The sequence below is a fragment of the Oncorhynchus tshawytscha genome, linkage group LG19 (genome assembly GCF_018296145.1).
Source record: "Oncorhynchus tshawytscha isolate Ot180627B linkage group LG19, Otsh_v2.0, whole genome shotgun sequence".
NCBI lineage: Eukaryota > Metazoa > Chordata > Actinopteri > Salmoniformes > Salmonidae > Oncorhynchus > Oncorhynchus tshawytscha.
The window spans coordinates 5,941,847-5,966,795 of NC_056447.1; the positions used below are offsets into that span (position 1 = coordinate 5,941,847).

The 24,949-nt window shown below is 44.4% G+C and overlaps 1 protein-coding gene across 10 annotated transcripts in view; it reads right to left on the minus strand.

Moving 5' to 3' along the window:
- Window positions 1-24,949, minus strand: part of myo9ab (myosin IXAb) — a 177,179-nt gene that overhangs the window by 109,727 nt on the left and 42,503 nt on the right. For 6 of the 10 annotated variants that reach the window (XM_042301306.1, XM_042301312.1, XM_042301311.1 and 3 more), the window contains exons 3-9: window positions 14,651-14,745; window positions 14,342-14,404; window positions 7,781-7,880; window positions 6,440-6,493; window positions 4,455-4,555; window positions 4,139-4,265; window positions 484-573 (exon numbers count right to left, since the gene is read on the minus strand). In XM_042301306.1, the coding sequence (XP_042157240.1) occupies window positions 484-573; window positions 4,139-4,265; window positions 4,455-4,555; window positions 6,440-6,493; window positions 7,781-7,880; window positions 14,342-14,404; window positions 14,651-14,745 (630 nt within the window). The remainder of the gene's footprint in view (window positions 1-483; window positions 574-4,138; window positions 4,266-4,454; window positions 4,556-6,439; window positions 6,494-7,780; window positions 7,881-14,341; window positions 14,405-14,650; window positions 14,746-24,949) is intronic. The other 4 variants (XM_042301305.1, XM_042301313.1, XM_042301309.1 and 1 more) reach the window with 3 other exon arrangements.

Genomic DNA, 24,949 nt, shown 5'->3' on the forward strand with positions numbered 1-24,949 from the left:
TTGTATTTCAAATAGGCTCTCTGTGAGATTCGGCATACATGCGCGACAATTATGCTTTTTGGCGCTGGGGGGTGTCAGCGCCACCACAACAAACCCTCCTGAGACGGCCCCTTATAATCCCTGACCACTGACGCACTCTGCGGCCAAACAAAGCGACTCCGCTTCTCGAGGCCTTTAGGAATGTATTGTACGCCCTCCCCTGTTGTACAAAAGCCTTTTGAGTTTCGGCGGAAGGAAAGCAAATCCAAGCAAACAAAGTAGTGTCCTTAAGAATTCCGGCTGTCAACAATTCATAAACACGACTCTATCAACGAAGTCCCTAGACTTTATACAAGATGAAATATCTTGGAGAGTTCTGAAGCTCTGAGGCTGTTGTTGTTGTCACTGTGGGGGTCAGCTAGGGTTCAAAGCTGCCTGTGTGGTCTGGTGCAGTTGTGTTATGATGTTTGTTATTATAAAAAGAACAGGAAATGTGGCGGTCACCTCTGCCAGTTTGTATGGCACGATCAGCCGCTCTCCCACCGTGACAGTCTTCCTGGTGGTCAGAGCCTCGAACAGCATCTCCTCCTTCACCTGCGGACATAGACAAGCACAAGGTCAGTCAGAAAGTAGAGACAGGAAGTCACTCTGAATAGAGCGCATAGCTATTAGTTGTATACATACTTTAGATAATAACAGATAGCGGTTAGCCAATGCTCTACTCAATCCCCTCTTTCTAAGTGACACTGACATGGTTAGCTGAGATTAGCTTCCTTGTGTAGAGCAGGACACAGACACGCACGCGCTCACGCGCATGCTAGCCTTGGCCTCAGCAGACAACCCATTGAGAGAGACAGATGTCACTGCACACACATCTGACCACTCATCCATCCACTGGGATTATGCTGACAGCTGCTGCTGAGGACGCGGCAGAGGGTACCCTGTGTGTGTGTGTGTGTGTGTGTGTGTGTGTGTGCGTGTGTGATCTTAAACACCATCATGGCTGTATGTTTTTTTCAGTTGTTTCCTTTATAAATGGTCTTTGATGTAAACAGCAGCATTTGTGAGGGTCACTAATTAGATTTAAATTCGTACTTCTTGGTAATCCCCCACTGGGTGCGGAGCTAATTCTACTGCTCACCGATTGGTCTGTGCTTTGCGACTGTCGCCTGGTAACCACGCTTAGATTCCATTCTCTTGCACGGTTTTTAATACATAAAAAAATACATCTGTGCTGTTACTGTATATGAATACATTTCTCAATCAAGCTAATGGGAGATGTGCCCTGAAGCAAAGCCCAAACTGACCCTGGAACTCTTTTACTGTCACAGTCCCATCACCTAACACTGTCCTAGCTCCACCTAGCCCTATTGGGACCCTGTGGTCCAGCCAGAGGAACCAGTCTGTCAACTCTACCATCTGACCCTGCTCCACTTCCTCTTCCTGTTCTGCCCCCCCCCCACAAGAAACAGGAAGTCCGAGCCAGTCATATTCCCATTCATGCATCAGTCTACACCACGGCCAATTAGCTATCCCTGTGGAAAGTGCTGCTCACGTGACACCACAATGTAGTAAACGCAAAGATGGTGAATTGGTGACCGATAGTTCACCCGTGGTATGATATGATACATGTTTATGTTCTAGATATTTGCTGCTTATGTTAGTGGTTTTGAGGTGATTTAGGCTTTTAGACAGGGGTTAACAGCTATCACGCCCATTGTTTTGCAGCAGACACAAGTGCCAAAAGCTTATCCCGAGCCAAGTAAGCAAACCCAAATCTTTAGTTGCGGGCTGTCACTCCGCTGTATAAATTAATGGCATAGTATCTAATCATTTAGGCAAACTATCCCATTAATTCAGCAAAACCCTGCCTTGTTTGAATAATGTGACAACGGGACTACTGTACCAGAGCATTGGGAAACCCCAGTATTTCCTTTTCGATGGTGCTTCTACTCTCTCCGACCCTGAACATGTGGTGAGCATGTGCCTCATCTCACGTCCACATAAATCACATAGTACTCGCGGCACAAAACGACTCTCTTCCTTTAAAACACCCAACTGGTTCCCCTTCCTGCATAATACCCTGTGGCACAGTTGTCAGACTTTCCAACACACTTTGATCATTGTTTTATCAGTGACTCAACAGGGTAGACTGCGTAATCCTTGTGGTTTGTGTCCGAAGGGTAGAGCGACGCAATCCCTCACTTCTGAGATAAATGAAAACAGCATGTGCCCACCGTGGAGTTGGGCTCCGGTCAGAGTTTCTACAGTAAGTTGACCTCAGCTAGCGGTTACGTCATGGTTATGATAGCGTGATGTAGACTTTATGTCAGTCAGTTTTGCTTAAGTAGTGTAGAAAGCTACCTTGATGCCCTCCTCTAACATATTTTGGTATTTAAAGCACAGCACAATTAGATGTGTCAACTGTGACAATGACAGGCTACATTCTGAGGTACAGGAGAATTGCTCAGTTAGTTGGCTGCCAGCATTAGCAGTCAGACGCCGTAGCTGTGGAACTACAGCGGAGAGTGATGAGGTATTGCGGTTCGACTGTAGGAGGGAGATGCAGCAGGGCACAGAGTGGAAGAGCTGTGGTTAAGGAGGCGGGCGTGTCTAATGCAAGCCCATTCCCACAAGGCACTTGTGTTGGTTCGTTAGCACTGCAGTGGAAGCGTGAGTCAGAGAACTGGGGCTACAATACATCCAAATCCGATGCCCTTTTCACACTGATCGAGCTGATCAGAACCGTACGGTGCTGGCTCAGATGTTTTCCTTTTCAGCATGGTTCCAGCAACTGTGGTGTATACAGGCTGGTTGCGGTACAGTTTCCCATGGGCCAATTTGGTTCAGTTGCGTAGTTCCGTGTGAAAAGGGTCAAGAAGTCTCCTTTGTAAGGAGAACGTGATCCGGACCCCAAAAATAAGGACACTCTTCTCAGCACATGAACAACTTGTGAATAGAAATAGATATTCTAGTTCACGCATCTGCCATGCTTTTTCTTCCCATTATGTCTCCCACTTGAGTTCCTCAAATGGAACATGGTCATTGTCCAATCATGTTAGTCCTACAGTATAATGTCTAGCTTAGCTTAGCTTGTGTGTGTGTGTCTCCGCGCGCGCTGGTCCTAACCATGTATTTACAGTGCAAGTTCAGCCAGCTCTGCTCAAACAACCATTTCAACAGTGTCATCTTTTTGGGGGTGACAACACTCCAACAAACTGTCAGGAGTAGGATGTGATTCGTTAAGAGTGGTGTGTATCTCAGTGGAAGTATTTGATTTACGAGGGATTTCTTTGGACTAGTACCCTTGCATTGGCCTCGTCGCTGGCCTGTGGCGATCAAAACCATAAAAACGATTTGCAGTCTACGCAAACATTTGAAAACATTTCAGTGACGAATTATGGATGCCATGCCACAATTTATTGCGTGTGTGTGTGTGTGTGTGTGTGTTGCACAATATTATGGCTGTCATGAGCTCTAGTCACCCAGTTGTCATAAGACATCTCAATGTCGAAAATGAAAACAAGTCTTATCCCACTGGGCAAAAACGGGTTGAAATCAACGTCGTTTCCACGCAATTTCAACAAAATATGATGACGTCGAAATCAACGTGGAAAACTGATTGGATTCGCAAAAAGTAAGGGATTAGTACTTTCTTCAAACTTTTAACCTAAATCCAATGACGTGGTGACATTTGCTGTTGACTTCACGCCGACTTTACGCTCGTCGACAACTCAAACAAATGTCAATCAAAACAAGACGTTAAACTGACGTCCGTGTCCAGCGGGGATGACTCCACCAATAAAGACGAAACGCGTCGCAAAATGATTTAACGAGGTTCAATGACTCCAACCTAAGTGTTTGTAAACTTCCGACTTCAGCCGCAGGTCATAATATTGCAGCTCAACCATACCGTCGCAGACCTGAGAACAGTCCTTATGCTAATAACTGCTGTAGCATTGCTCAGTGGCTTTTAGGGATCTGAAGTAGCTCTCAACATTGCCTGTCGACACAACAGAAGGCACTCCGTTACCTCGACGGGTGAAATGTGAAGGAGAGAGAGAGGGGAAAAAAAACAAAAGTGACATCATAAAGCACCAAAGATGGGCGGGTCAAGCAAACGAGTGAACGAAGGACTAATTGACAAGGAGGTACACACCTCGAGCAGCTCCGAGACGGTGGGCAGCACCTCTGGGTTACAGATGTCTATGGAGTCGTCCCTGTAGGACTTCTTCCTGTAGCGGATGTTGCCAAGGTGGAGGATAGCAGACAGCAGGGAGAAGATCCTACCAGACAGAGAGGGAGAGAGGGAGGGAGTCAAATACGAGTTAAGATGAGGATAAACCTGCATTAGAAATGATGGTGTGGAAAAGATGGAGAAAGAAAGGGAGAAAGAGACAGACATGCGGGGCATGTGTGTGTGTGTGTGTGTGTGTGTGTATGTGTGTGTGAGTACATGTGTTTAATGTACTTACTGTTTGCGTGTGGCAGGCAGGAACCCCACCATCTCCATAGCCAACTGCAGCCGCTCAAAGTCGTGCTTCAGGTCCTCCCCTTCCACAGTGAAGCAGTCCTGCTGAAGTAACGAGTACCGCTATCAACAGACAATACAATGTACACCTGTACCGTAGAATACCACACACACTAACTATTAGGCATGTCTTACAAACTCTGACACTACTTTTGACTCATCCACCCTACCACATCTTTTTTCTAGTTCACATCTTATCTGATTTACTGAATCTATCCCCCCCCCCAAAAGTTGGGGATAGTCCATTTCGGTCCTGGAGCTCTGGTTTTCATTCTCCCCTAATTCAGTGTTGATTGATAATCATGAATCAATCATTTACAAAAAATATATATATTTTTAACTGAACTACTTTGGCCCTCCAGGCCAGGAACTGAATAAGCCTGCTTTATACAACAGGGATGCCTTGTGGCATAGGAGTGTTTGGTTGTTGTTCTAAGGGAGGTGGTCAAGCCAAAACACACACACACGGTTGTCCTGCCGTGCTCGGAGCCTGGTGGCCACTGGCAGGGCTAATAGAGAGCGGCCTTCCTCTCAGTTCTAATGATGGGGCAGAGAGCAAACACACACACGAAACAGGATCAGCTTCTAAAACCATTGAACATTCTTCCCTGCCGTTTGGATTTCTTCACCGTTTCCAGGGTACAGTGGGTGACGGGCAATTTCTGAGGTGAAAATGTGCACTTTCTCCAACATGAGATTTGAGGCTTCACAAGCACTTGGGTAAAAAAAAGAGAATGTCTGAATTGCTGGGTTCGTTGTTCGTTTTTTTTTCAAATGCCAAACAGCGCAATGCGATATGTCAAAGGAAGTTGAGAAAACAAAGAGAGATTATTGTCGGACAGTTCCAACTTGGAATCTCTGGGCCTACACCAAACCCTTAACTCTGGTACTCCTCTAATCAAAACAAATCGGTTTAGAGACTGAGGGAATGACTGAAGAAAGCTCCCTCCTGTTCTTTTTACCGTCTCAAACAGAGAAAGGTATTTTATTCAGCACATACGCTACGGTTTACTTACCACGCCTTGTCATTAAGTTAATGCTAAAATGTACATGGTGAAAATGTTTGGGATAAAATTCGATACATATGTCATATAGCTTTTAGCAATGTTCCCACTTGGGGCCGAATTCTGACTTGAGATACTGTCTGTGCGCGTATCTCAAAAGATTCATTTAAAAATCACACATTGATATCAGTGCGAGAAATATTCCAAGTTAGGATTGGCCCCTTGTCCTAAACACAGACTTAAGCGGTAAATGCCTTTTGACAGGCCACCGATGTTGTGTGAGAAAGTGCTCATCATTCAAAATGTGTACCACGACAGCATGCTTCTCACACCAAAGCAATTCGACCAAAGTGATCCCACGGAAATACACCCACAGCCACCAAGCCAGAAACATACCACATCCCAAATTTTTTAAAACGGCATGTTTGGTCATTGTGATCTTGTGTCAGACGCTCCCTTGTGTTTGTTTATGTTTCAGAGCGTGTGAGTGAGTAAGTAGAAAAGAGAGAGAAAGAGTACAGCCAAGCTGTCAGGAAGCGTTGGGAGGCACAGCGCGACAGACAGACTCTGACATCATCTCCTCTGACTCAGGGGTCAGGGATTGCAGACGAAAGGACAGGGAGGTCATAGACTCACCCCTGAGACATGCCATGTAAACAGACACTCAGATACAGGACATCACAATGACCACTACATAGACCACTATAAGTGAAGGCTGTGCAGACAACGGCAGAGAGACAACAACACACTGAAAGATATCAACACACACACACTCCAAAAACAAACAGGATTGTGCTCTCATGTGTGTGAAGACGTGACAAGAGCCGAGGCCCAACCCAGCACCAAATCGACCCCACATGTACACAGACACACGCGCACGCAAAAGAGGTATGCACAACTAAACACACACACACACAATACTGACCAGCTCGCTCTCATAGTAATTTTCCCAGTGGAGTCTGTGAGATTTCTTTGTCATCTGGAAGTAAGGTAGAGGGGGTTAGAGAGAGGTATGTATACACACACTCAAAACACACTCACTCAACTGACTCGGAGATGACGCATACTGTTAATACACGGGGGAAGATTCACTAAACTGGTCTAAACACACACACACACACACACACACACACACACACACCACAAATCCCCAAAGCTGCGATAATTAAATCCATTTAGCAATGACCTAAAAAAAATGAATGACTCAACTGGTTTGAATTGCGGGAGAAAGATCTCAGTCTTTCCAAGAACATTTCAAGCGAAAGAGAACAGAGAACAGAGGGTGACACACTCCAGACTCACTCTCTCTCTCTCTCTGTGGACACATGGACACAGGAAGGACGCAAGAGTAACAGAACTGCTCAGCTATGGGAGGAATTCACACCCTGCTCCCAGATAGGGTTAGGAGTGTTCACCGGGGATGGGCTACATAGACAGACACATGCAAATACTGCCATGCATTGCACATGACAGCTTATATTCTTTACTAAAAAAAAAAAAGGAGAAAAGACAACAGCAATCTGTTTCGGAGAATGTCCTTTGTATCGCGTTTCGCAGACAGGTATACGGTCCCGGTCATACAGAGCGAGAGAAAGACAGAAAGAGCAACAGAGACACAAAAACACAGACCGCTTTACACACCATGAACACACATGCCATCGTCACGCGCGCACACACACTGCCAGCTCCGCTGCACACGCCAGGAATCGAGATTAACCCTCCACTCCTGCTGTCGCCATGGAAACAGCGGTGCAGAGTAACAGACGGTGTGGAGCTGGGTTTGTTGTCGTGGGGATTAGGGGTGTTTTGGGAGAAGAAGAAAAAAAATAAAATACTTTTTTGGGATGCCAAAAAATAACCAAGGAACAAAGGATGCAGATTTTCACCAGTGTCCTGTGAATCTGAATATGCATCTGTTGCCAAAGTAGGCAGATGTGTACACACACGCACGAGCACACACACACGCACGCGAACGCACACACACAGTAGTGGTGCTGTGAACAGACGCACACTCGGAATGTGGGTCAAAGCAATCAGCAGCCAGAGGTGTCGAGACAGGCTCCATTTAAGAACTGAAGCGCGAGACAAACATCCAACTGAAGTGCAACCATTAGCATCACCTGCAGTCTAAACAGCTCTCTCGCTATTACATGTGTCCACAGGATACACACACACGAATACACCCATACTACATCCTGATTCCGTGTGTGTGTGTGTGTGTGTGTGTGTGTGTGTGTGTGTGTGTGTGTGTGTGTGGAGAGCCCACCTGGTTGAGGTAGTGGTACTCCTCAGGTTTGAGCAGGTGGAAGGCCTTCCTCTCCTCCTCACTGGCTCCAGCCAACAGGTAGTAGAACACATGGTAGTTCCTGGAGACAGAGTTAACAGGTAGTAGAACACATGGTAGTTCCTGGAGACAGAGTTAACAGGTAGTAGAACACATGGTAGTTCCTGGAGACAGAGTTAACAGGTAGTAGAACACATGGTAGTTCCTGGAGACAGAGTTAACAGGTAGTAGAACACATGGTAGTTCCTGGAGACAGAGTTAACAGGTAGTAGAACACATGGTAGTTCCTGGAGACAGAGTTAACAGGTAGTAGAACACATGGTAGTTCCTGGAGACAGAGTTAACAGGTAGTAGAACACATGGTAGTTCCTGGAGAGAGAGTTAACAGGAAGTAGAACACATGGTAGTTCCTGGAGACAGAGTTAACAGGTAGTAGAACACATGGTAGTTCCTGGAGACAGAGTTAACAGGTAGTAGAACACATGGTAGTTCCTGGAGAGAGAGTTAACAGGTAGTAGAACACATGGTAGTTCCTGGAGACAGAGTTAACAGGTAGTAGAACACATGGTAGTTCCTGGAGACAGAGTTAACAGGTAGTAGAACACATGGTAGTTCCTGGAGAGAGAGTTAACAGGTAGTAGAACACATGGTAGTTCCTGGAGACAGAGTTAACAGGTAGTAGAACACATGGTAGTTCCTGGAGACAGAGTTAACAGGTAGTAGAACACATGGTAGTTCCTGGAGAGAGAGTTAACAGGTAGTAGAACACATGGTAGTTCCTGGAGAGAGAGTTAACAGGTAGTAGAACACATGGTAGTTCCTGGAGACAGAGTTAACAGGTAGTACAACACATGGTAGTTCCTGGAGACAGAGTTAACAGGTAGTAGAACACATGGTAGTTCCTGGAGAGAGGGAGACACAGGGTTGCCACGGTCGTGTTCAATACGGCCGAACACGTTTTAAAACTATTTGCAACGGAAAGAGAAAAGCGTTTCTTATCGGACTGGTCCATGTCGTCCCTTCCCCTGTTTCAGTCTGTTTTCTTATGTTTGATGCCCAATGAACACAACCCAGATGGAGGTAAAAACAGGTTTGCCAGATTGACATATTTAACATGAGACTTTCTGACACAGTATAGAATAAGAGAGTTCTGCTGAGTGGGCCAATGGGTTAGAAAGAAGAACCAGACGGATGATTGAACTGAGTCTTGACCACATTGACTTGTCACAAGTGGATTTAGCACCATAAACTCCAGCCTAAGTCAGACTTGTTTGATGCCACGCATTGCTGTCAACACAATACAGTGTTGTACACACACTTAGCTTAAGTACAGAGCTATCCTGTTGACAGCAACGCATGACTAGAGACGAAAATCGGAATTTAAAATGTGCGACACGCACATGGAGCCCATCTGATATCTCCCAAAGCAAAAGTGTGGTCTCTTACGACCGTGAAAGCAATAGGCAAACCCTGTAGAGACTCAATCCGCGCAACACATTATAGACAGCGAGAGGTTGCATTTCCAGTGAAAACAAACAGTACGTTGCCCAAGTATTAAACCATGATTAGGTGTGACAAAGACTGGGAGCTTTCAAGTGTGTGTGTCTACGTGCGTCCAAGATAAAGAACTGTAAATTTGTACTTCGGTAGGTTCAAGACTTGGTCTAAAACATAACACTTATTGGAGTGGACACTGTGGTTAACAGTTCTCTCTCTCACACACACACACACACACACACACACACACACACACACACACACAGGTCTAAAGGAGAAGGCTGGGAGGTCTGGTTTGAGTCGCATCAATATGGCCGCCTGTGCTGTCATCACGGTGAAATGGAAACCTTGGTGGCCAGCGGGGCCAAATTCAGGGCTTGGGGGATAAAACAACCACTGTTTTAAACCTATTAGGGATTTAGTGATTTAGCGATGAGGTGGTGTGTATGTACGTGTATGTGTCTGAGTATTCTGGTTCTGTCAACAACATGTTTATGAACATTAATGTAAAAAAAGAAATAAAAAGTTCAACTATACTGGTTATGTAGTTAATAGCCTACATATATGATATTACATAACCACAATAATGATAATGATTCAACTTGAGGGGAAAAATATAACACTCATTATGAGCAAGCAATGAGAGAGGCCGTTATTCTGACAGCTATTCTGGTCTATTCCGGATGTACATCAGATATCCTGTGTGGAGTTTGAGGAAATGAAGATGGCTTACGGGTAATTGAGTGTCAGAGAACAACCGAGACAAGAAAAACTGAAAGTTACTTGGAATAGCAACTCAGTGGCCTGATCGGTTAGAGTGAGATTGGAAGATTGGGGATGTGATCCCAGGTCGAGTCATACCAAAGACGGAAATAATGGGACCCAATATATATCAACCTGCGTCACGCTACAGAAACAAGAGAATGGCTCCTGACCTACAGGCCTTAATTGTCCAGGCTGTCCCATGTACAGTATATAGAAACATTAAAACACTGGTGTGTGTGTGTGTGTGTGTGTATACACACACACACACACACACACACACACACAATATATGAGATTCTTCAAAATAGCTACCATTTGCCTTGATGACAGCTTTGCACACTCGTGGAATTCTTCCAACCAGCTTCATGAGGTAGTCACCTGGAATGCATTTCAATTAACAGGTGTGCCTTGTTAAAAGTTCATTGGTGGAATTTCTTTCCTTCTTAATGTGTGAAACAACAGTCTATTACATTAAGACATGAAGGTCAGTCAATTTGGAAAATTTCAAGACCTCGAAAGCACAGTCGCAAAAACCATCAAGCACTATGATGAAACTGGCTCTCAGGAGGACCGCCACAGGAAAGAAAGACCCAGAGTTACCTCTGCTGCAGAGGATAAGTTCAAGAGAGTTACCAGCCCCAGAAACTGCAGCCCAAACAGATGCAACACAGAGTTCAAGTAACAGACACATCTCAACATCAACTGTTCAGAGGAGACTGCGTGAATCAGGCCTTCATGGTCGAATTGCTGCAAAGAAACCACTACTACAGGACACCAATAAGAAGAAGAGACGTGCTTGGGCCAAGAAACACGAGCAATGGACATTAGACCAGTGGAAATCTGTCCTTTGGTCTGATGAGTCCAAATTTGAGATTTTTTGTTCCAACCGCCGTGTCTTTGTGAGATTCCAAGTAGGTGAACGGATGATCTTCGCATGTGTGGTCCCCACCATGAAGCATGGAGGAGGAGGTGTGATGGTGCTTTGCTGGTGACACTGTCAGTGATTTGTTTAGAATACAAGGCACACTTAACCAGCATGGCTACCACAGCATTCCGCAGCGATACGCCATCCCATCTGGTTTTGGTTTGCGCTTAGTGGGATTATCATTTGTTTTTCAACAGTACAATGACTCAAAACACACCTCCAGGCTGTGTAAGGGCTATTTGACCAATGAGAGTGATGGAGTGCTGCATCAGGTGACCTGGCTTCCACAATCACCCGACCTCAACCCAATTGAGATGGTTTGGGATGAGTTGGACTGCAGAGTGAAGGAAAAGCAGCCAACAAGTGCTCAGCATATGTGGGAACTCCTTCAAGACTTTTGGAAGAGCATTTCTCATGAAGCTGGTTGAGAGAATGCCAAGAGCGTGCAAAGCTGCCATCAAGGCAAATGGTGGCTACTTTGAAGAATCTAAAATATATTTTGATTTGTTTAAACACTTTTTTGGTAACTACATGATTCCATACAGTGGGGCAAAAAAGTATTTAGTCAGCCACCAATTGTGCAAGTTATCCCACTTAAAAAGATGAGAGAGGCCTGTAATTTTCATCATAGGTACACTTCAACTATGACAGACAAAATGAAGGGGGAAAAAAATCCAGAAAATCACATTGTAGGATTTTTCATGAATTTATTTGCAAATTATGGTGGAAAATAAGTTTCTGGTCACCTACAAACAAGCAAGATTTCTGGCTCTCACAGACCTGTAACAACTTCTTTAAGAGGCTCCTCTGTCCTCCACTCGTTACCTGTATTAATGGCACCGGTTTGAACTTGTTATCAGTATAAAAAACACCTTTCCACAACCTCAAACAGTCACACTCCAAAGATTTTGAGTGAAAACCTCCTTCCATCAGCAAGGGCATTGAAGATGAAACGTGGTTGGGTCTTTCAGCATGACAGTGATCCCAAACACACCGCCCGGGCAACAAAGGAGTGGCTTCGTAAGAAGATTTTCAAGGTCCTGGAGTGGTCTTGCCAGTGTCCAGATCTCAACCCCATAGAAAATCTTTGGAGGGAGTTGAAAGTCCGTGTTGCTCAGCAACAGCCCCAAAACATCACTGCTCTAGAGGAGATCTGCATGGAGGAATGGGCCAAAATACCAGCAACAGTGTGTGAAAACCTTGTGAAGACTTACAGAAAACAGTTGACCTCTGTCATTGCCAACAAAGGGTATATAACAAAGTATTGAGATTAACTTTTGATATTGGCCAAATACTTATTTTCCACCATAATTTGCACATAAATTCATAAAAAATCCTACAAATGTGATTTTCTGGATTTTTTTTCTCATTTTGTCTGTCAGAGTTGAAGTGTACCTATGATGAAAATTACAGGCCTCTCTCATCTTTTTAAGTGGGATAACTTGCACAATTGGTGGCTGACTAAATACTTTTTTGCCCCACTGTATGTGTTATTTCATATTTTTGTTATCTTCACTATTCTTCTACAATGTATAAAATAGTAAAAATAAAGAAAAACCCTTGAATGAGTAGGCGTGTCCAAACTTTTGACTGGTAGTGGATACCTACTGTATGCGACATAGCTAATGGTAGTGGATACATACTGTATTCGACATAGCTAATGGTAGTGGATACCTACTGTATGCGACATAGCTAATGGTAGTGGATACCTACTGTATTCGACATAGCTAATGGTAGTGGATACCTACTGTATTCGACATAGCTAATGGTAGTGGATACCTACTGTATGCGACAGCTAATGGTAGTGGATACCTACTGTATGCGACAGCTAATGGTAGTGGATACCTACTGTATTCGACATAGCTAATGGTAGTGGATACATACTGTATTCGACATAGCTAATGGTAGTGGATACATACTGTATTCGACATAGCTAATGGTAGTGGATACATACTGTATTCGACATAGCTAATGGTAGTGGATACATACTGTATTCGACATAGCTAATGGTAGTGGATACGTACTGTATTCGACATAGCTAATGGTAGTGGACACCTACTGTATTCGACATAGCTAATGGTAGTGGATACCTACTGTATTTGACATAGCTAATGGTAGTGGACACATACTGTATTCGACATAGCTAATGGTAGTGGATACATACTGTATTCGACATAGCTAATGGTAGTGGATACATACTGTATTCGACATAGCTAATGGTAGTGGATACATACTGTATTCGACATAGCTAATGGTAGTGGATACCTACTGTATTCGACATAGCTAATGGTAGTGGATACATACTGTATTCGACATAGCTAATGGTAGTGGATACATACTGTATTCGACATAGCTAATGGTAGTGGATACATACTGTATTCGACATAGCTAATGGTAGTGGATACATACTGTATTCGACATAGCTAATGGTAGTGGATACATACTGTATTCGACATAGCTAATGGTAGTGGATACCTACTGTATTCGACATAGCTAATGGTAGTGGATACATACTGTATTCGACATAGCTAATGGTAGTGGATACATACTGTATTCGACATAGCTAATGGTAGTGGATACCTACTGTATTTGACATAGCTAATGGTAGTGGATACATACTGTATTCGACATAGCTAATGGTAGTGGATACATACTGTATTCGACATAGCTAATGGTAGTGGATACCTACTGTATTTGACATAGCTAATGGTAGTGGATACATACTGTATTTGACATAGCTAATGGTAGTGGATACATACTGTATTCGACATAGCTAATGGTAGTGGATACATACTGTATTCGACATAGCTAATGGTAGTGGATACCTACTGTATTTGACATAGCTAATGGTAGTGGATACATACTGTATTCGACATAGCTAATTCTAATATCTACTACTGTACATTGCATTTTTGTTACACTGCTTTAACACACAGCGTATTCATATACTGGATTCTTGATCATGGATTCCCTAATTTATCTACTGCTATCAGTCTTAGTATATATTGTTGTGTACATATGTGTACATACACATATATTGAGTTTGAATGACTGTATTAAGGTTGTTAAATTGGATTTGTCTTGATTTATTGTTTATGATATTTGTGTACTCGTTTGACATTTTACCGCACTGTTAGGAGCCAGTAACGGAGCATTTCTCTGCATCAACTATAACGTATACTAAACTGTGTACACAACCAAGGCACTTGGATTGGATTACTTACCACTGAATCAAGCTGACTTCACAATACTGAATCAATACTAGATAAACAACCTTATAAGTTATGTAATATTATATACTTGCATGTATTTCATTTAAGCTGTAGGTAAATATGTAAATACTTTCCCCCCCTTACCTTTCATTGTGCTCCTGGTAGACCAGGCGTGACTTCTCTAGAAGGTACTTCTCCACGTACGCTCTGAACACACACACAGGAATGACTTTAGACAAGATTTACTACATACAGAGATTGAGATGTCCCATTGACAATTTTGATTCTAATTTTTTTGTTGTAAATATCCAAAATAAGCTGTGTGTGTGTGTGAGAGAGAGAGAATAGAAAAAGGCAGTGTATGAGAGAGAGAATAGAAAGGCAGTGTATGAGAGCGAGAGAGAGAATGAGGAAGGAAGGCGAGGCTGGATAAAGAAGGTGTAGATGTCTCACCCCCGGACGGTACCACTCTCCTGGTAGTTGACCTGGATGAACTTGCCAAAGCGGCTGGAGTTGTTGTTGTGAGCTGTCTTGGCGTTCCCAAATGCCTGGGGAGAAGAGGAGGATATATGTTAAGGTTTATTTAGGATCGTTGTACATATGAAACAAACATGTAGCGTGCAAATGCAAGCACGCACACATACAAAAGCTCAGGTTTTTACTCATTCCCCTTCCCTGCACCCAACACACACAACAAAAAAACACTCAACCCCTTTACAGTGTGATAGCTTCTCACAGGTCACTTTTCTGTTGGCTAGGTCTCAGAGTCAGGGAGTACAGTGCACTCACTGTTAAAGCCAAACACAGTCAATCATCACCCACCACAGATCCTAATACCCATCATGTATGCCTCTGCTATCTGTAAAATCACAGCAGGTGGGCCAATAGCAGTGGGCTACATGGGGGGTAGACTGTGACAAATATCGGGTTATGAAAAGGTATGGCGTTGCCTCAGGTCAATGTCACAGTGATGCCTCTTATCTAAGCTAACTTTACCACTGTCCAGTTATCTGTTCTCTCACGCACACACACTCACACACACACGAGAGAGTAGTTAATCTGATTATATGAATGGAATCGGGAGTGCTAGAGGGCCAGAGGAGATTCAGTTGCCCATTAAGGGTCTTAAGAGTTTGCCATTATGGGTCATTAGGAGACAGACGGGGCCGAGTGGAGTCAGTTGGAAGTGCGGGAAGGTAGTGAAAGAGACCAAACTCCTGCAGCACTATGGGTAATCTGAGACGAGTGCATACTGTGCTGAGGCTTTATTAACAGGTGTGGGAAGTGAGTGGGGGTTGGTGGAGTGATTGTGGATGGTGTGTGTGTGTGTGTGTGTGTGTGTGTGTGTGTGTGTGTGTGTGTGTGTGTGTTGGCTTGTGTACAGTTGCTACAAGTGTATTTCCATGTTACATGTGTACTGAGTATATGGACATATCATTACTATTTATGAGACAGCATTCATACTCAAAATGCCCCTTTGATCATGGAAATGAGAGGTTTCCAATTCCCCTTTTTAAAAAGGGGCATTAAGCAGGCATGCCATGCCTTTTCAAACCAAATCAGTAGGGAGCGATAGAAGGGGAAAAAGAGAGAGTGACACAGACTAATCGGTCGGTGATCAGGCCTGTTCACATCCTAGTCCTCTGACTTTACCAACCTCTAACACAAAAAGTTTACTCTTGCTTGAGCAAAGTTATTAATCCGCGGGACCGCTGGTGTGTGACCCCGGTCTACAGTACACAACCAACCCGCACACATACGCACAAAACACACACTCCAATCGGTGATAATCAAGGGGAGTAGGTCTCCCCTGCTGCTAAAACACTCACTCGTTTCCTCCCTCCCTCTCTCCACTGCTGTAGATGAGCATGGTGGTAATTAAGCAGGCAAATTCCAAGAGGCCAGATTTTAATTTGCACTTTATGAGCTGGAACCCTGGGCAGTCCTGCACTGGAGACGACAAACCAACCAGCCCAGTGTTATTCTTACTGAATTGGCCCCTGAAACACCAGGAGGGAGTGAGGCGAAAGAGAAAAAAAAAGTTTTAAAAAAGAAAAGAAACAGAGAAAGGTAGAGAAGGAAAGAGGGATGACTAGAGATCGCATGACAGAAGCCAGAAAAGGGAGGGCTACACCTGCAACAACATCTGCTAAATATGTGTATGTGACCAACGCAACTTGATTTGGACTCTGGAGGGAGGAAAGGGCAAAATAAACAAGACATAAAACATTCACGAGACATTCCGTGTTCACAGCTAACGCTGTCTCAGAGCAATAGCCTCATGTGGTGGGCTAATGGACTAAATCCTGAGGTGAACTGCGCTCAGCGGGACAACTGTATGAGTGTGTGTGCGCGCACGTTTATATGTCTGTACATACGGGTGCCTTCAGAAAGTATTCAGACCCTTTGACTTTTGACACATTTTGTTCGGTTACAGCATTATTCTCCCATCTCCACAGAGGAACTCTAGAGCTCTGTCAGAGTGACCATCGTGTCCTTGGTCACCTCCCTGACCAAGGCCCTTCTCAGTTAGGCTGGGCGGCCAGCTCTAGGAAGAGTCTTGGGGGTTTCAAACTTCTTCCATTTAAGAACTATGGAGGCCACTGTGTTCTTGGGGATCTTGAATACTGCAGAAATGTTTTGGTACCCTTCCCCAGATCTGTGCCTCGACACATTCCTGTCTCGGAGCTCTACGGACAATTCATTCGACCTCCTGGCTTAGTTTTTGCTCTGACATGCACTGTCAACTGTGGGACCTTATATAGGCAGGTGTGTGCCTTTCCAAATCAGGTCCAATCAATTGAATTGAATTTTCCACAGGTGGACTCCAATCAAGTTGTAGAAACATCAAGGATGATCAATGGAAACAGGATGCACCGGAGCTCAATTTCAGGTCTCAGAGCAAAGGGTCTGAATAATTATGTATATAAGGGATCTGTCTATTATTCTTAAAACATTTGCTAAAATGTCTAAAAACCTGTGTTTAGCTTTCATTATGGGATATTGTGTGTAGATTGCTGAGGATAAATGCTTTTTAAAATACATTTTGGAATAAGTAACAAGGAGGGAAAATGGGGGGGGGGAGTCTGAATATTTCCCGATGGCACTGTGCGTGCGCGTGTGTCTATGATTAATGAGTGGGACTGTATCAGGTTGATCTAGCGGTGACCTCTTCAGAGCAGTCACCTCCACTGGGACTAGACACTGCAGAGGGACAGGAGAGGAAAACAAACTCACTGTACCGCACACTGCGCTGGCCTGTACTCACTCTACTGTACAGTGTATGTGTATGTGTTGTTACATGTGTGTATGTGTGCTTGTGTGTGTGTAAGTGTAACAGCAGTGCTCTATTAGCCATCTCTAAATTAGCTCAGTAATAGCGGAATGATAATGTCCGGTTGGAGCCAGTACCCTGAGGGCTGTTCCACGCTGTCAGTTGGTGTTAGCTTGTTAGCATGACCACCCCTGCAGACATAGCACAATTTCACACCCTCTGAGGTGGCACAGCGCACGACCCGCTAATTGCCTGTCAGGACCTCTTCAGCCCTAAGCTACGGCCGATGCTAGTGTAACTTCAGCAGTAGACGATGGCAAATGCTAGTGAAACTTCAGCGCTAGGCTACGGCTAATGGCTAGTGAACCTTCATGTGAATGTACTGCAGCCCAGTCAAGCCCTGTTCGGTCTAACACAAGTTAGCATCATTAGCTAAATCAAAATCAAATCAAATGTATTTATATAGCCCTTCGTACATCAGCTGATATCTCAAAGTGCTGTACAGAAACCCAGCCTAAAACCCCAAACAGCAAGCAATGCAGGTGTAGAAGCACGGTGGCTAGGAAAAACTCCCTAGAAAGGCCTAAACCTAGGAAGAAACCTAGAGAGGAACCAGGCTATGAGGGGTGACCAGTCCTCTTCTGGCTGTGCCGGGTGCAGATTATAACTGAACATGGCCAAGATGTTCAAATGTTCATAAAGGACCAGCAGGGTGAAATAATAATAATCACAGTAGTTGTCGAGGGTGCATCAAGTCAGCACCTCAGGAGTAAATGTCAGTTGGCTTTTCATAGCCGATCATTAAGAGTATCTCTACCACTCCAGCTAGCTAGCTGCTGTTGGTTCCCACTCGTTTTTTCAGAGCCTGGGACCCAATACTCTTCTCCTAGCCTAATTTCCTCATTGTCCTCGGGAAAACACTAACAGGTGACCTACTGGCTTGACAAACACCACCAACGTACTGTCACCCATTTGCGACACATTGACAATACGTTTGTTTGGACAAATCTGTAATGTAAAGTCTCAAATGATTCATGTTGGCTGCCCGCTAACCTTCCTGTCCACATGTTGGCCTCCATGTTTGCTGTTTATCCGGATACTGCTAGGGGGGGGCTGGTGGGGGATTAGGTGTGACTCACACTCCTCACGCTGCGGCAAAGACCTGAAACGTTTTGGTTGAAAATACATTTACAATGTCTTTTCAACCAATTTTGCTCACCGGGGAGTCCTAACCCACTACTGCCACTACCTCCACAGGAAAAAACACTCATGGCAGTAGAGTTTACAAAGCCTGCTCATATAGTTGCTACAACCTACACAAGATTTTCAGCATGTTTGAGGAGATTTGAGCCAGGGGAGGCGCAGAATCACTAATCTTCACATAACGTGTAGCGAGCTATTGTACTGCAAGATGATTGGAACTGTAGATCCGTGATTCTGTAGCTGATATCAAACATGCAAATTTCAGACACTATAGGAGGAAAACTGAGTTTCATTAGTGGGCGGAGGTTAAATCATCCGGTTTGTAAAACTACTGGGATGATTTATTGTATAATATATCATATACACTTATCCTCTGCAGCAGAGGTAACTCTGGGTCTTCCTTTCCTGTGGCGTTCCTCATGAGAGCCAGTTTCATCATAGAGCTTGATGGTTTTTGCGACTGGCACTTGAAGAAACTTTTTCCGGATCGACTGACCTTCATGTCTTAAAGTAATAACGGACTGTCGTTTCTCTTTGCTTATTTGAGCTGTTCTTGCCATAATATGGACTTGGTCTTTTACCAAATAGGGCTTCCTTCTGTATACTTATTCTGTCCACCTAACTGAGGATCTCAATTTAACCTTGCGCAATACCCTAGATGCAGTTGCACCCCTAAAAACAAAACAAAAATTCTCATAAGAAACTAGCTCCCTGGTACACAGAAAATACCCGAGCTTTGAAGCAAGCTTCCAGAAAATTGGAACGGAAATGGCGCCACACCAAACTGGAAGTCTTCCGACTAGCTTGGAAGGACGGTACCGTGCAGTACCGAAGAGCCCTTACTGCTGCTCGATCATCCTATTTTTCTAACTTAATTGAGGAAAATAAGAACAATCCGAAATTCCTTTTTGATACTGTCGCAAAGCTAACTAAAAAGCAGCATTCCCCAAGAGAGGATGACTTTCACTTTAGCAGTGATAAATTCATGAACTTCTTTGAGGAAAAGATTATGATTATTAGAAAGCAAATTACGGACTCCTCTTTAAACCTGCGTATTCCTCCAAACCTCAGTTGTCCTGAGTCTGCACAACTCTGCCAGGACCTAGGATCAAGAGAGACGCTCAAGTGTTTTAGTACTATATCTCTTGACACAATGATGAAAATAATCATGGCCTCTAAACCTTCAAGCTGCATACTGGACCCTATTCCAACTAAACTACTGAAAGAGCTGCTTCCTGTGCTTGGCCCTCCTATGTTGAACATAATAAACGGCTCTCTATCCACTGGATGTGTACCAAACTCACTAAAAGTGGCAGTAATAAAGCCTCTCTTGAAAAAGCCAAACCTTGACCCAGAAAATATAAAAAACTATCGGCCTATATCGAATCTTCCATTCCTCTCAAAAATTTTAGAGAAGGCTGTTGCTCAGCAACTCACTGCCTTCCTGAAGACAAACAATGTATACGAAATACTTCAGTCTGGTTTTAGACCCCATCATAGCACTGAGACGGCACTTGTGAAGGTGGTAAATGACATTTTAATGGCATCGGACTGAGGCTCTGCATCTGTCCTCGTGCTCCTAGACCTTAGTGCTGCTTTTGATACCATCGATCACCACATTCTTTTGGAGAGATTGGAAACCCAAATTGGTCTACACGGACATGTTCTGGCCTGGTTTAGATCTTATCTGTCGGAAAGATATCAGTTTGTCTCTGTGAATGGTTTGTCCTCTGACAAATCAACTGTAAATTTCGGTGTTCCTCAAGGTTCCGTTTTAGGACCACTATTGTTTTCACTATATATTTTACCTCTTGGGGATGTTATTCAAAAACATAATGTAAACTTTCACTGCTATGCGGATGACACACAGCTGTACATTTCAATGAAACATGGTGAAGCCCCAAAATTGCCCTCGCTAGAAGCATGTGTTTCAGACATAAGGAAGTGGATGGCTGCAAACTTTCTACTATTAAACTCGGACAAAACAGAGATGCTTGTTCTAGGTCCCAGGAAACAAAGAGATCTTCTGTTGAATCTGACAATTAATCTTAATGGTTGTACAGTCGTCTCAAATAAAGAGGACAGCTTTTTTCCATCTACGTAACATTGCAAAAATCAGAAACTTTCTGTCCAAAAATGATGCAGAAAAATTAATCCATGCTTTTGTCACTTCTAGGTTAGACTACTGCAATGCTCTATTTTCCGGCTACCCGGATAAAGCACTAAATAAACTTCAGTTAGTGCTAAATACGGCTCCTAGAATCCTGACTAGAACCAAAATATTTGATCATATTACTCCAGTGCTAGCCTCTCTACACTGGCTTCCTGTCAAAGCAAGGGCTGATTTCAAGGTTTTACTGCTAACCTACAAAGCATTACATGGGCTTGCTCCTACCTATCTCTCTGATTTGGTCCTGCCGTACATACCTATACGTACGCTACGGTCACAAGACGCAGGCCTCCTAATTGTCCCTAGAATTTCTAAGCAAACAGCTGGAGGCAGGGCTTTCTCCTATAGAGCTCCATTTTTATGGAACGGTCTGCCTACCCATGTCAGAGACGCAAACTCGGTCTCAACCTTTAAGTCTTTACTGAAGACTCATCTCTTCAGTGGGTCATATGATTGAGTGTAGTCTGGCCCAGGAGTGGGAAGGTGAACGGAAAGGCTCTGGAGCAACGAACCGCCCTTGCTGTCTCTGCCTGGCCGGTTCCCCTCTTTCCACTGGGATTCTCTGCCTCTAACCCTATTACATGGGCTGGTCACTGGCTTACTGGGGCTCTCTCATGCCGTCCCTGGAGGGGGTGCGTCACCTGAGTGGTTGATTCACTGTTGTGGTCATCCTGTCTGGGTTGGCGCCCCCCCCCCTTGGGTTGTGCCGTGGCGGAGATCTTTGTGGGCTATACTCAGCCTTGTCTCAGGATGGTAAGTTGGTGGTTGAAGATATCCCTCTAGTGGTGTGGGGGCTGTGCTTTGGCAAAGTGGGTGGGGTTATATCCTTCCTGTTTGGCCCTGTCCGGGGTGTCCTCGGATGGGGCCACAGTGTCTCCTGACCCCTCCTGTCTCAGCCTCCAGTATTTATGCTGCAGTAGTTTATGTGTCGGGGGCTGGGGTCAGTTTGTTATATCTGGAGTACTTCTCCTGTCCTATTCGGTGTCCTGTGTGAATCTAAGTGTGCGTTCTCTAATTCTCTCCTTCTCTCTTTCTTTCTCTCTCTCGGAGGACCTGAGCCCTAGGACCATGCCCCAGGACTACCTGACATGATGACTCCTTGCTGTCCCCAGTCCACCTGGCCATGCTGCTGTTCCAGTTTCAACTGACCTGAGCCCTAGGACCATGCCCCAGGACTACCTGACATGATGACTCCTTGCTGTCCCCAGTCCACCTGGCCATGCTGCTGCTCCAGTTTCAACTTCCACCTGACTGTGCTGCTGCTCCAGTTTCAACTGTTCTGCCTTATTATTATTCGACCATGCTGGTCATTTATGAACATTTGAACATCTTGGCCATGTTCTGTTATAATCTCCACCCGGCACAGCCAGAAGAGGACTGGCCACCCCACATAGCCTGGTTCCTCTCTAGGTTTCTTCCTAGGTTTTGGCCTTTCTAGGGAGTTTTTCCTAGCCACCGTGCTTCTACACCTGCATTGCTTGCTGTTTGGGGTCTTAGGCTGGGTTTCTGTACAGCACTTTGAGATATCAGCTGATGTACGAAGGGCTATATAAATAAATTTGATTTGATTTGATTTGTATACCCCCCCTACCTATACCCGCAAGCTACCTTTGTCACAACACAACTGATTGGTTCAAAACACATCAACTCTTACTGGGAGTCTTGTCCTCAAATCAAAGCCTTCCACATTCAAAGTGATTAGTCTGAACTGTGCTGCTGCCTGTGTGCAGTTCAATAGGCTTATTTAAAACCTTTTTCGAAGGAGACAGTCTGTGGAGACTTTACTGCTGTAATCACAGGATGTAGCTTCGGTCTTCCTTTGAGGATAGTTTTAGAATCGTTCAGTGCGTAACTGACTAACAACTCAGCCCACGTGTGGCTTTCTTTCAGGAGAATGACATCACATTATTTTGGTAGCAGGTGCAGGCCCTCAACAGATGGCAAGTTTGGGCCCGGTATGTGTTTGCCTTGGCTGCATTCTCCTATCAGCATTTCCTGTTTGAGCGCGAAAGTAATCCTGTGTGTAGCCTGTGCTAGAAGAACACTTCTACTGTAATCATCCTCACATCTGGCTTGAAGGTGAACTTATTTCACCCCAATGGGAACTGGATAGGTCTGTCCTCTTTTTTTCCCCCTCACCAAACCTTCATATGCTTCCCTCTCTCCTAAATTCTTATCATCAACTCTTCCTTCAAAGTCTCTCCATCTCCTCGTGGTATGCCCCCACGCTCTCCCTCGCGATCTCTCTGAGAACAGGGCCAGCGTTTTCTTCCTTGGGGAGGGGGGGGCACTGTAGAGAGTGTCTCCTCATCTCGTACCTTGAAGGAAGAGCTCGAAGGACTGGGACGAGCCACGCACTCCTCTTAAGGGGGGCCAGGCGGAGGAGAAATGAACAAGACCAAGGAGTGGAGGTCACACTGAGGCCGCCACATAGAAAAGATAGCCTGTGTTTAATGTCGTTTACAGTATGCTATAAATAATATGGGATAGTTTATACAGCAGTGCAGCATATAGAGATGAGCCTTAGTGGTATCTGACATTCTCTCACACACACACACACACACACACACACACACACACACACACACACACACAGCATAAGTACATAGCTACATGCACAGACATAGTACATGGATGAGTGTGTACCCTAGATAGTTGTTCCACTATAATGTAAAGCAGTGAGACCGACACAGTTCAAGGCTGTATGGGGTGGTCTGAGGTAAAATTGGAAGATGTTTTCATTTAGTGAAATCACTCTGGGTCAGGCTGGGTGGGTTCCTCCCACTATAGACTCTTCAGCGTTAAACTACACTGAGATCACAAAACATTAGGAACAACTGCTCTTTCCATGACAGACTGACGAGGTGAAAGCCATGATCCCTTATTGATGTCACCTGTTAAATCCACTTCAATCAGTATAGATGAATGTTAAGAGACAGGTTAAAGAAGGATTTTTAAGCCTTGAGAAAACTGGAGACATGAATTGTGTATGCATGTCATTTAGAAGGTGAATGGACAAGACAAAAGATTTAAGTGCCTTCGAACGGGGCATGGTGGTAGGTGCCAGGCGCACCGGGCTTGGTGTGTCAAGAACTGCAACACTGCTGGATTTTTTATGCTCAAGAGTATCCCGTGTGTATCAAGAATGGTCCACCACCCAAGGGACATCCAGACAACTTGACACAACTGTGGGAAGCATTGGAGTCAACATGGGCCAGCATCCCTGTGGAATGCCATGCCCTGACGAATTGAGGCTGTTCTGGGGGCAAAAGGGGGTGCAACTCAATATTAGGAAGGTGTTCCTGTTTTGTACACTCGGTGTATAGTTCTGTTCTGCTGCTCCAGACTCTGTGTGTGGGACCAATGACCGACTGACTTTATGGAAAAGTGACACACACCACTCTTACACACTCCTCCAACTAGGGCAGTGTCGGTCATGACATTTTTTCAGCCTCTAATTGTCATGCAAATAACTGCCAGTCTCACGGTAATAAACCGTAGATTAAAATAAAACACATTTGGCATCTCCTGGCTTCCACACACTGACTACACACTGAAGGCAAGCATCTCAGAGTTACCTCTTCACTGTTGACGTTGAGACTGGTGTTTTGCGGGTACTATATAATGAAGCTGCCAGTTGAGGACTTGTGAGGCGTCTGTTTCTCAAACTAGACACTCCAATGTACTTGTCCTCTTGCTCAGTTGTGCACCGGGGCCTCCCACTCTTTCGATTCTGGTTAGAGCCAGTTTGCGCTGTTCTGTGAAGGGAGTAGTACCCAGCGTTGTACGAGATCTTGAGTTTATTGGCAATTTCTCGCATGGAATAGCCTTCATTTTTCAGAACAAGAATAGACTGACGAGTTTCAGAAGAAAGTTATTTGTTTCTGGCCGTGTTGATCCTGTAATTGAACCCACAAATGCTGACGCTCCAGATACTCAACTAGTCTGAAGAAAGCCAGTTTTATTGCTTCTTTATATCAGCACAACAGTTTTCAGCTGTGCTAACATAATTGCAAAAGTGTTTTCTAATTTTCAATTAGCTTTTTAAAATTATAAACGTGGATTAGCTAACAACGTTTAGCTACAATAGTCATTTACAACATTA